Raw genomic sequence first — 13,256 nt, 5'->3', positions numbered from 1 at the left:
ACAGGCAGGTCGGAGGCGTGGGAGAGCCAGATGAGGGCGGGATTTCAATGACAGCTTAAAGGGAAATGCCCAGAGCGAAGTGCACGTTTAATGAATTTTCTTCATTATTATTTAAATTGACCGCGACCCCCAATAAGCAGACAAGAAACTGAACGAATAGATATTTGGGCGAATTGTTTTAAATCAACAGATTACGTGGTGGACCTCTGTAATGAAAAACAAAACACACGCTCACTGCATAAGAACAACTTGCTCAATATCCGCAAATAAGGGACCGATTTTAACCCTTATAAACCATAAATAGCTTTCCTTTTCATTGTACATGACAGTTCAATATTTTCAAATATGTTTACATACAGGGTCATTTAAGCTAAGTAAAGAATATCAATGGGCAGATCTCACGGAGGTTACAGTGTGAACAAAAACACGCCGTAGTGCCTGCGCACCTCGCTTAAGTTACAAAGGCTGCGGCAAATGTAATTAAATGGCCACGATTGGCTTGGCTAAGGATAGAGATCCTAACGTGGTGATCGCTGTGTCCCTGCATGCCAAGTCTGTGACAACACAACCCTGATAATTCATGATAAAGCATGATATGACAACTCAGTGTTCCTCTCGATCGCGGCCGATTAACCTCCACGTACAGGTTAAGAGTGCAATGGACGTTCTCACAACACATCAAGGTCCGCTGCGGGATACAGGGCCGCCCCCTCCGACCTGCAGCTACTGTCCTTACTGCACGATTATTAAGTCCGTTTATTATAATATGTATTACTGTTGCTCCTTCGTCATGTTTTATCCATGTCCTGTAGTTATTCTATTCATTTGTTAGCATACTCAAACAAGCAATATAGCTTTTGTCTGAACTCAATACATTTAACATGACACTTTTACACAAAGTCGGCTGTTTAAAATGTAGTGTCCGGGAACGCAAAGATATAATGAATGCAATAGTTGAAGGCCACTACAATAGAAGGCCATTGTCTGAAAAAAAACACTCCATTTTACATTATGCCCATAATTCTACACTTGTTAAATACATCAGTCATGTGTGATTGGTGGTTGTGTGGATGAATTCATTCATTCATTCATTCATTCATTCATTCATTCATTCATTCATTCATAATACTGTCATTCATTGGTTCGTAATACCACAGAGATAAAAAGTAAAACTTCCAGCGCAACTTCAGTATTCACTCAGCCTTGGTGTTCTGCTCCCATAATCTGATTTATTGTAGCTGAACGCATTTTATTTTGTTACACGCATTTGGCGACATCTACAGTTACAGGAACGAGAAAAGCCTGACGCATCGCAAAGCATGACGTATGTGGATTATTGTACGGGGTTTAATATGGAGGTAGAAATACCCAGCTACTTTAAGATGAACTTTAAAATGACCTTAAGTGAATGAGAGAAAAAAAAAACGGTATTATATGCCATTTGACGATTCCGTACTGGTGAATATTTTAGCTTATCGATAAGTTAATATGGCGTAGTAGAATTAATAATAGAGGAGTCAACATATGACTGAAGTAATTAAAGTGCTAATAGTATTTAAAATATATTCAAATGTGGGCAGTTAATTTGGAGAGCTGCTTTGTCCTTTCTTCGCACGTCATCTGCTTGTTTTGCAGGCCTATATACTGTCATGAATAACGTCATGCAGCCTTATTGTGTATTTTAAAAACCATTTAGCACCTACGTTTTTCCCCTTTTTTACGATTGAAAGTATTTTATTTTTTTGTTGTCCCTTGATTTGTTTCTCCATCAGTAGTAAATCAGCAGTGTCTCCCTCTTCTCCAGATGGACGGTTGTTTGGGATTATTTGGGAAACCGCCTACGTGCCTCTTCCTATCTTTTTTGTATCACTGAAGTGGGCTGCAGAGGTCCCACAGTAAATTGTAAACCCAAGAAGGGTGATGTGACTTTCAACAACAGCTACGAATGAAACAAAAATTTCCTATTCCTTGTGTACGAACAAAAGTATTGGGACATCTGACCATTAGGCTACATTTACAGGAACTTTTATGACATAAATGGCACTTTAAATATAGAAGTATCAATATGGAGTTGGTCTCCCATTTACAGCTATAACAGCTGCCACTCTTCTGGAAAGGCTTTCCGCAAGATTTTGGAGTACATCTGTGGAAATTTTTGCCCATTCATCCAGAAGAGCATTTGTGAGGTCTGTTACTGATGTTAGCTCACAATCTGTGCTCTAGTTTATCCCAAAGTTGTTCGATGGAGTTGAAGTTCTTCCACACCGAACTCACCCAGCCATGTCTTTATGGACCTTGCTTTGTGCACCGGGGCACAGTCATGCTGGAACAGAAAAGGGTCTTCCCAAAACTGTGCCCACAAAGTTGGAGGCACAAAATTGTCCAAAATGTCTTGCTATTCTGAAAGATTAAGAGTCACTTTCACTGGAACTAAGGGGCCTAGCTCAACCCCTGAAAAATAACCCCATACCATTATCCTTCCTCCACCAAACTTTATAGTTGGCATAATACAGTCAGGCAGGTAATGTTCTCCTAGCATCTGCCAAACCCAGACTCATCCATCAGATTGCCAGACAGAGAAACGTGATTCATCACTCCACAGAACATGGTTCTGCTGTTCCAGAGTTCAGTGGGGGTGTGTTTTACACCACTTCATCTGACGCTTGGCATTGCGCTTGGTGATATGAGGCTTGGATGCAGCTTCTCGGTTAAGGCGCACAGTTTTTGTGCTGGTGTTAATACCAGAGGCAGTCTGCAACTCTGCAGTTAATTAGTCAACAGAGCATTGGTGACTTTTACGCACTATGCAGCTCAGCATTCAGTGACCCCATTCTCTTACATTACATGGTCTGCCACTTTGTGGCGGAGTTTATGTTGTTCCTGAATGCTTCCACTTTGCAATAACACCATTTACAGTTGGTCATGAAATATCTCCCAAAGGGAGAAATTTCACAAACTGACATATTGCAAAGGTGGCATCCTATGACAGCGCCACGTTTGAATTCACTGAGCCCTTCAGAACGACCCATTCTTTAACAAATGTTTCTATACCTGACTATACGGCTGAGTGCTTGATTTTATACACCTGTGGTAATGGGTCTGAATCAAACACCCAAATTCAATGATTAAGACAGTCCCAATACTTTTGTCTATATAGTGTATTTATATTTAAGGGTGAAATGAGTGAAACCACCAGATTCTCATTACCCACCATATGCTGCGTAAAATAATATGCTTTTCATTCTACCTTTAGCCATCAGAACAATAGACACAGTCCTAAATTAAATTATGCTGTTTTAATCGTATCTCTATGCATCCATTTGAATATTCTCTTTAAATAGGAGCACGTCTGATTGGTCCTAGGCCTGCTGGAAACATGCATCGCTGTTATCTTACATAACCAGTAAAAGGCATTTTAGAGGCTAGAAAAAGAAAAGTAACAGTAATCCGTTTAATAGCTTAAATCTAGTGATGTGTGGCGACCTCAGTCTGCGTTCTTTCTGGTCCTGTTATTAACAGCAATCTTCAGTCAGATGAAACCAGGTAATCTTCATAAAACTATATAAAACTCAATATAAATGCAGAAGACGGTAGTAATGGGAAGTATAGTTATTAATATCGTTAGTGTAATGAGTTGCAGATCTAAAGATAGGGTACATGGTGGTAAAAATACGCCTATATAAATGCAAAATAAACACAGTAAGAATACATTTTAGAGTGTTCCTACAAAGTTAAATGCCCAAACACTGTGATAGTGACAAAAAGAGCAAAGTCAATTTTACTTAAAAAGCAGAGGCTGTCCTTTTTAAAATTGCCGAAGGACTGTCATCTACATTTTGTATTCCATAGACAGGGAAGCTCACGAACAAGCCCTGAAGGTCAGTGATGCAGGAAAAGGCACAGCGGACATGAAGAAAAAGTTAATGGTGGTGAAATAAAGGCCACAAGAACATTACAATGGAGTAAAAAAAATGCAGTTCATGTTTGTTCAGATGCTTGCATGGTTTTAATGCTAATACCTCAGTACTTGCACTAGTGAAAGTATCTGTATAATGTGTCTCCATAACACTGCCAAGGAGGGTAATTGTATTAGTCTGATTAAGCATAACAGCACTGTTCTCTCTAAGCCGGGCTGTGATTATGGCAGCGCGAGTCGCTTTCTAAATGCATCGATCTGTTCTGCCGTATTTCACATGTCTGCGGGATGGGAGCAACTGGTCATATATAATATAGCTGTATTTATATATAGCGACGTGCTGGATGTATCTCCACTGCCATATCTCCTACTGGACTAGTCAATACCAGTCAAAACCAACTGTAAAGGTCTACCTTACTGGTGGAATCACAGGAATACAAATAAATTCTATTCTACGTCAGACAAATGGCATATTTCTATTTCAGAGGTTTTATTATGACAGGTGAAAGTCACAGAAAACAGATTTCCTTTGTAAAATATGAAAGTGCATTTGTCATTATAAATTTGTCATTAGTGCATTTGTCATTATAAATCAAGATTGTTTTGCCCTGCCCTAAAAATTTTGCACATCAAAGAATTTTCCACATTAAAACAGTATGAAAAGTTTGTATAATAACACCTATTCAATGTCTTACAGTCCTAAAATAACATCACTATGACACAAAGCACTGTCATGTGACCTGCATGGGAATGGCTTATGGAACTGTACGTTCTACAGAAAAATTCAACTTGCATAAAAAGTGCATATAAGTCTGAAGAGGAATTCAAAGGAGGAATGAAATCAATATAGACAAAAGCTTACTGACATGAAGTCCAGCTTGCAGGAGCAGAAACTATCGCGCTGTATTATGTATGATGTCATGCATTTATGTATGATGTAATATGTTTCATTCGTAAATCCTGTACACAATGATTGTGATCCCCCTTCTCCTTCTCTCCCATCCTGCCTCCTTCGCGTCTGTTGGCTCACACCAGGGGCTGTTTGTCTCCGCTGGTGGACGGCAGAGACTCCACGCTGGCCTTGTAGATGGGTTTCTTCTGGGAATGGTCATCGCTGAAGGAGGAAAGAGAGGAGAGCCATCAGTGCCCCATCTTCAGCACAGTGGTGTGCAGGGATTGCCAAAGAGGGAAAAAATTCTCTCTGTTTCACGCTACAAGTGACTGGAAAGAACAGACACTTAGATTTGGCAGTGCATGTGGCAAATGGGGGTGTTTAAACCCAATAGGGGTGTAAAAGGAGAATGTAGCTCTGAGAAAAATTCTTCATTATATCAAAGCTGAGCTTTTCCAAGGATCAGTTGTTGGGAACAAGTCAATCGCTGTAAAACTGCTTTAATTCTGCTAATTTAATTCTTCATAATGAGCATGTAATGGACAGACCACGTATGGCAGGGACACATCTGAGGGCAGATAGACTCAGTTCCACTTACATGGGCCCCTTGGTCTTTCTCTTAGACGCTCTGCGACACAGACATATGGACACTGACACGGCCAGCAGCAGAAGCCCCGCCCCTGCAGCTGATGTCATCAGTATGATCCGGCCCTGGGTGGACTCGTACCAGGGGGCGTCCTCTGGAGAGCATGAAGGCCATGAATTGGAATTTCATTAACATACTCATCAGTAGTGACATCATATAGTGCCAGTAATATTCTCACCTTTATTAGTATACTGAATAACACATTCACTGATAGACGGTGAATGAAATTCAATGAAGTTGCCATTACTAGTAATGTTTAAATATTACAAAAGAATATAATCTATTATTATTTGTGTTAAAGTTTATTTAATGCAGACAATGTCATGAACCCTGCGACTGTCGTGTGAGACTGTATCCTCCCCATTCTACCTAAACCCATCCTATTTTGCATCAGATCCTACCCAGTATTGTGGCACCGGCGTCTCTCACCTGGCAGCACAGTGATGCTGATGGTGCGTGTCTTGGACAGTCGGGAGACGGATGGGTGTTGGGCAGTGCAGGTGTACTGGCCACTGTCCTCAATCCTCACTTTCTTGAGCTTCAGTTTGCTAGATGGCATTACCCAGTCCTCCCCCTGAAAATGCAGGAAGGGGAATTGGGATTGGGGTAGAAAGAGAATGTTTAGAAGTATGGGGGTGGGATGGTGAGGGGGGTAGGGAGGAAGGGCCTACTGACATACGGCAGTGACATATGGTTTGACATACAGAATGTCCTATAGTGTTTCGGATCCAGTCATAATTTGAGCATGTCCGACAGACGTTAACTTTCTGCTCTTGAAGGGGTGTCCTTGGTGCCAATCCATACTGTATACATGAATAAGTTTTGACATTTTAAAACAAGAATAGGTGTTGAGCAGACAGCCACTGCTGTCTTGAAATGCATATTATGATTTAAGAAGAGATGGAAAACTGGCACAAGCAGAAAGAGCGAGACAGTAAGGAAATTCAGCACAGGAAGAACATAGAGCCTGAAAATGACAAAAGGAAACTGTTGCCATGCAATTGTTTTGGCATGAAGATTTCATTTTCCTGCCAATAAAATCCATTTCAATTTGAACTGAATTAAAAGGATTTTCAGTAACGCCAAATTTTGGCCCAGACTGCAGAATCTATGCAAATGCTATCATGAATAAATATCTGTGCTCTGCTGCCATCTTGTGGTAGCACCTGAAGGAGTTTCTTCAAAAAGAGCATTAAGATGGCTTAGACTTTATTGATCCCATGGAGAATTCTGATGATGATGATGAGAACCCTTTATTGCTGTTGCAATATACCATGTCACTAGTCACAAGTACCAGCGAAAAACTGGCCATCAACCGACCATACATATACATCATCACAGTAGGGGGTAGACAGGTCGGGAGACAGGGGAAGAGAGAAGAAAAGAAACAGAATAACATGAGGAGAGAGGAGGAGAATAAAAAAACAGCCCCCAGACTGTACTCTAGTGGGGAGTACATTGTAGGAACCGAAAAAAACACCTCAGCAACATAAGCATATGGTCACTACACCTTACAACATAAAAATGACACGACTTGCAACGGGTGGGGGAAAAGGGGTGGTGGAGGTAGTCCAGCATAGACAGACAGCCATGCAGCCATGGAGGCGCTGGTCACAGACCCGCCTGTTCACGCTGGGGGTATGAAGCAGCGAAGGCGTGGGATGGGGGGAGGGTGCGGTGAGTCCTTGGGATTGGGGGAGAGGAATGCAAGAGAGTCTCACTGCCTTGTTCTTCTGGGGGAGTTGTTAGTGCAGCAGCGGCCTTGGCCGAGGCCAGTGCTGATTGGGGGGAGCCAAAACCTGATAGAATAGGGGTATTTGGGTTTCCGTGCAAGAAGCTGTAATTTCCAGCTCCCCTAATGTCCACGCTGGTCTCCGCCATCCAATAATTTTTGCGAAGCCATAAGCTTCTCCATAATGTTATCCAATTTGCGATCCATGGTCGCAGTGATGTTATCCAGTTTGCGATCAATTGTCACAGTCTGAGTACTAACAGCTCTGCCCACTCCATCAATCATTCCGGCCAGCCTAGTGGGGTTTTGAGCGGCTGTCACCGTTTTCTTCAATCTTTGATAAACCAGGGCAATGCCTAATCCAATCACCATAATACCTGTAATTATGGTTCTGAATAGGTAGGTTTGGCATTCATTCCTTTATTCCAAATTCACTGGGAAATTTTGTCGTTGAAAATTATTTTTTATTTGAGTATATTGGAGCATTTTGAACTCTGGAAATGTGACACAACATTAAACAGGAACTTTGTAGATTCTGAAACTCTTTGCATTTGATCACTCTCCTACATACTGTATGGAATACCAGTGTCGCAAGAAGGGTAACATTATGTGAAAATGTATGGAAATTATAGTGGAAATGGCTAATCAAACCAAAAGGAAAAACATAAATTCCTCAGCATAGGGTCAATGGAAATAAATCATCATGCCATATGTACTTCCAATGGTGAAATTAAGGCCTTTAACATTGGACTCTGGTAAATAAAAATTTGTCAGTTTATAGCACACAAATACACAAAAATTATCATAGAACAGGAGGCAAGGGTATGATATAGGGGAGAAATGGGTTTCAAACTAAAAATTATATTTAGTCTCTGAATATATGCATTGTGCCAAGTGAGAACTACTACATAATCAAGCGAGGACACTGTCCACCTACTTACCTCTTTCTTCCATGAATACTCTGGCGTCTCAGAAGCAGAAGTTGAACATTCCACCTGCACATTGTCCCCTAGTGGCACACGCAAGTCCTGCAGAGAGCTGAAGTAGCGATTATAGTAACTTCCTCCATCTCTGTAGACCGAAAGGTCACGCATATCTGAGCGTGGGGGGGAGGGGAGGTAGAAGGGAAGCAGTGACAAAAGTTCAGATATGCAAGGAATCAAAACGACGTAGGTATGCAAAGGCTGAGATGCTAACATGCACAAGCAAAGCATTGCGACATTTCGAGGCTAATTTACACATTGGTGCAGCCATATTCATATTTTTAATGCCAATCTGGTGTGTGAATGGGCGGTAATGTCGCTTGCTGTTGCTAGGGAAGGATGTATGAAACTATAAAATAGGCAACAAACCCATGTTTGTATCAGTGGTGTTTATTCTGTATTTATTCATTCAGTCTCTGTACAGATGACCATATTGAAAACTAAATTAAACAAGTATGTTTTACTCACAGTGCACAGGTATGGAGAGTGACTCAGAGGAGTTGTACAGCTCAGAAGAGTTATCAGAAACGCAGCGATAGGGTCCATTTGTCCAGCTCTGGATGGCGAAGATTGACAGGACAATACGGCCTGGCTCTCGGTTCAAGTCCAGGTCATAGGAGAAGCAACGTCGATAGAAAGACATCTCATATGGCTCCAGGCGGAACCATTTCTGCATTCGCTACAGGGAGAGATCAGATGGATGACTGAAGAATGTGCCTAATGTGATACAGGTAGCTGCCAGGTTAAGAACGAGATTCATTCCCCAAGTCTTTAAGTAGAATTTGTAGGTACGTTGGAAAAATAATAATACAGTAAATAATAATAATAATAATAATAATAATAATAATAATAATAGTTACTGCATACGGTACTATACCTCGAGCACAAGAACCAATGAAGTTTTCAGGAGCGTCATAAAGTAGTACATGCATTTGTTATTACTTACAACTGTATTTAATCTGAGTGCTTTATACAATAGGTTTTATGGCAGTCAGTTTGTAAGTACTGTATGAGTTGTACGCAAGTCAGACGTTCGTAATTAGGTGACTACCGGCATACAACCAGTAGAGAAAATAAACACTAATGTCAAAGTGCAGACAGTCAAAAGAGCTGCCAGTGTTCAGTAGCTTATTTAAGGACAAAAATAAGGAATCTTTAGAACTTAGGAGTCGCTTAGAACAGAATTAACTACAGTACACGGTACTTCCCAGCAGGTTGCTGTTGAAGAGATACTCACCTGGGAAAACTTCTCAAAGTGGACTTGGCTCATGTTTGACTCCACGTCCGCCAGGCACTCTAGAGTAACATAGTCCCCTTCCAGCACTGGGCCCTCTGGACCTTTCAGAATCAGGGCACCTGAGACACAGAGAAAATGAACCTTCGTCACGGATCTGGCAAATGACATTTTTCAATTGAATTTGTGACATGGTGGCAAGAAGTTTCTGGGAAACACTACACCAGAGAAGCAGGGACTTTTGGTAAGGAAGTTCAGACAGATCTTGGTGAAAGAAAGGTCACTTATTGAATTGTAGATCCTAGCTTTTAAGCTTACCACATTTCAGACTAACATATTACACTGTGAATGGACTGCTGTTGGTTTTATTATATGTATTAAACTACATGATCAGCACACCGTATCAAAATTATACTAGTAAACTGGCATTATAGTTAATACTAGTCTACTTGTGGCTTTCATGTGTTGAACAAAAGAGGCATTGTTGGAAATATTACGGCAATCAACAATAGATTGTGACGCTTAATGAAGAGCCATTATGTATATTAATTAATACTTTGTCTAACTGCATTTCATGTGAAAAATATGAGATAAGAGCATGCAAAGACTTTCTCTCCAAAATGCTTTGTTTAAAAATTTTATCGAATTTGAACAAACAAATAAGAACAAGACATTCAAAATAAGAAAAAAAACTTTTAAATACACTCTGACAAATACAATTACAAATGCAATCACTCTCTTGAAAATACAATGAAAACATAAATGATCATGGAACATTACCCAGATAACTTATTCCCCAGATAAGTTTTTCAAGTACACTTCATTTTAGCACAAAAATGTTAAAGAACCTCATTACAAGTTTTTTTGTTTGTTTTTCCAGTTTGCCCCGTTTACAATAGGCTGTGGTCTATTTCCCGGAAGAAGAATGTAAACATTTTACCGTAAACCGAATCAGTTTGCCTAAAACAGTTTACCTTTTAAAACAAAACAGTGAAAATGAGAGAGTAAGTAGGAAAAAAGACTATTAAAATTGTAGGCTGACTTTTGACGTTTGAAAGTAGGAGATTTAAAAACATAAACGAAATACATAATAAGTAAATTGTGAATAAAGTTATATTTACCCTCCGTCCAGTGAAGCAATATGAGCGCAAAATACGCCAACATTATATATCCCTTCATTTCCGTAAGTCTAGAAAGGTAGCAAATTAAACTTCTTAAAAGCCGAAAAGGTAAAGAACCTGCGCTTGTATTCTGTAGAAGCGAAAGTCTGTTGTCCTATTTATGAGTAACGACTGAGGCGGGGCTACGTTAGAACAACCCTCCATGTTGTTGATGATTATGATGATGATGATGAATACGTTTGCTCGTTTCTCAAACTCAAGTAACTTTACACAATCAGTAGTGCAATACAGTATTTCAAAAAAAGGAAATACCAGGACACAGAAAGTACAGTGTACAGACCTACCATCAACTAAACCACTGAAAACCTGCAACACAGACAAGAACAAGTACGGGAAGTGTAACAATGAATGAACAGTTGCGTTTTACGTTCTGCCTAAAATGGGAGATAAATGATATTACGGAAATGCTGAAAGTGTGTGAGTCTTAGGATGCTGACATTTGAAAATCTGAATATATTGCGAGAATGCCTCTAATAGTGAATTATAATAATGAATTGGAATAAGTTCTACTTAGTCACAACATGCGATGTTACCTACAATACTGGAATCGAAAAGCCAGCGCCAATCACGAAATTGTCTCTCGACGTCATTTGTATCTACGCAGGGACAGTATCCTGAAGTTTGTTCTAAGTGTCCTTCAGGGCCGTCAAACTTTAACAGTCATGTAATTGATAGGTGTTTGGAATTGTTATGGTATTTTTCTTGTGTAAATTTAATTTGATATTTGCGATTTTGCTTAAATATCTCGACATTAAAGGCTATTTGGGCTAATGTAATCGATAGCTGGCGTTAAGAGGTCTAATAGACATTTTGATAAATGGAATGAAAAGATATTGGATTGATATGACAGAAAGAAGGAGAAAATGAAATCCTGTCAAATAATATCTGTAAAGTATTGGAGTTGCCGAGGATCAGCAGGTTTTCCGCTTTTGTTTGAGTTACAGCGATGCGTGGAAGGACGCCTGTAAGGTCTATCTTCAAACTAAAAGCGAAATTGCTTAAATAGCATGCATGATTTCTGGCTAACCCTCTAAAATTTCAGTACATACCATATTAATTTTGGCCAGTTTAATCGTGTTATTCAGTTGACCCTTATGTGTTAGGGCAAGCCCAGTGATTTAGTTAAGTCAGAAGTTAATATTTTATGGTCATTCACCGCTTAAGCACGTTTCAGTCAATGAAATGCCTAGTGACGTCATAGCTCAACTCTTTACTGATGTGTTGTCACTGGTTTATGTAGGCCTATTTACTGTAGTGTAAATTTTATCGTTAATCTGTATATTACTAGCTAAATTGTTGTAATGAATATGCAACAGGGCGTACCACAAAAAAGAATGGACCCTGTACAGCCAGAGCCCACGCCAAACTCCAGCAAAACTTGAGTACATCAAACTAACACGTAATGCTCTTCGACCTAATTCCTCCCCAATATATATAAGGTTGTGCGGAGCCCGCCACTTCTCCTTCAGTCCAATCCGTAGGTACCTCCATCCCCGCTATTACTGAAACCTCCCAGGGATTGGCTGAAAAGGTGGGGAGGACTGCCCTACAATAAACACCAGGACTCTCCCAGTCCTCCAGCCGCTACACTACGTATACGTATAGGCCAACTGTAACCTACGTGTGTAGTAGGCTATACCATCCAGGTTTGCGTAAGTACACTATAGGATGTTCCTGCAATGTCAAAAATGCCTAATGATGCATTCCTCAAAACATGTTCAGTCATGCATAGTATGCAATATCATCTGTTATAATGCAAATAATGTGTGTGTTGGGAGAGAGGAGTGGCATATGTGCTATAAAGACATTTTACGTATTTTCTTGCATTTTGTCATTCATTTGATGGTGATCATCATGTCTGGTACCCGAGCCACAGTGTATTAGGATAATCAGTAGAGATGTTGCAGTTACACCTAAAACATTAAGTAAAAGTTTTGTTATGGGAGTTGTGTAGCCTACATAACCATTTTTGTAAGACTTGGCCATGACCCTCTACTTAATAAGTGGTTATGAATATGGATGGATGTTTATAGCAAATTCATAACATTTCGGATTCATAACGTTGCCATGTCAGATGGGAATTCCATGCAAAGCCTATCCTGCCTTGGACCCTGTGCTTCCTGGCATGAGTTCAGGGCTATGGTGCCTTTGGTTATGGGAAATGGATGGATTCCTAAAATTATTTTTTCCCTACAGCTTTGACAAGAAACCAAGTTTCCATTTTTCAACCACTGTTACAGCACAGTACCTTTCTGTAATAACTCATCTGAAAACACACACACACATCCAGACCTGCACTCAAATCTTTGTGGGGACCACCCATTCATTTCTACGGGAAAAACTGAAATCCAAAAATGACGACCTTAACCTCTACCTAGCCCTAACCGTAACCATAAGTAACCAAACAAAATGCATTTTTAGTTTTTTGACTGCGGTAACAGAATTTAATAAAATTAAGGTTATCTTTATGGGGACCAGAACAATGGTCCCTGCAATGTCAAAGTAACAGATTTTTATTATGTTGTGGGGACATTTGGTCCACACAAGGTAAGGTACATCTGGACAACACACACGCCACAAAAAACGTAAACTACCGATATTCTACGGGTCTTTCAATCCCTTATGAGATTAGGCCTACTCTTCTGACAATGAATAATAACCAGAATCCAAAA

General features: G+C 40.0%; 1 protein-coding gene across 1 annotated transcript; it reads right to left on the bottom strand.

Moving 5' to 3' along the window:
• Positions 1-4,389: 4,389 nt before the first annotated feature.
• Positions 4,390-10,682, bottom strand: si:ch211-79k12.1 (uncharacterized protein LOC568891 homolog). The gene is made up of 7 exons (XM_049024362.1): positions 10,525-10,682; positions 9,407-9,525; positions 8,638-8,848; positions 8,128-8,282; positions 5,884-6,028; positions 5,407-5,548; positions 4,390-5,030 (listed from the first exon to the last, which is right to left on the bottom strand). The coding sequence occupies exons 1-7, from the start codon at positions 10,580-10,582 to the stop codon at positions 4,943-4,945; spliced, it is 918 nt and encodes a 305-aa protein (XP_048880319.1). The 5' UTR covers positions 10,583-10,682; the 3' UTR covers positions 4,390-4,942.
• Between the last annotated feature and the right edge of the window lie 2,574 nt (positions 10,683-13,256).

Source organism: Brienomyrus brachyistius, chromosome 9 (assembly GCF_023856365.1).
Source record: "Brienomyrus brachyistius isolate T26 chromosome 9, BBRACH_0.4, whole genome shotgun sequence".
NCBI lineage: Eukaryota > Metazoa > Chordata > Actinopteri > Osteoglossiformes > Mormyridae > Brienomyrus > Brienomyrus brachyistius.
The sequence above is the reverse complement of the archived record's forward strand: the minus strand, read 5'-3'. Positions and strand labels throughout refer to the sequence as shown.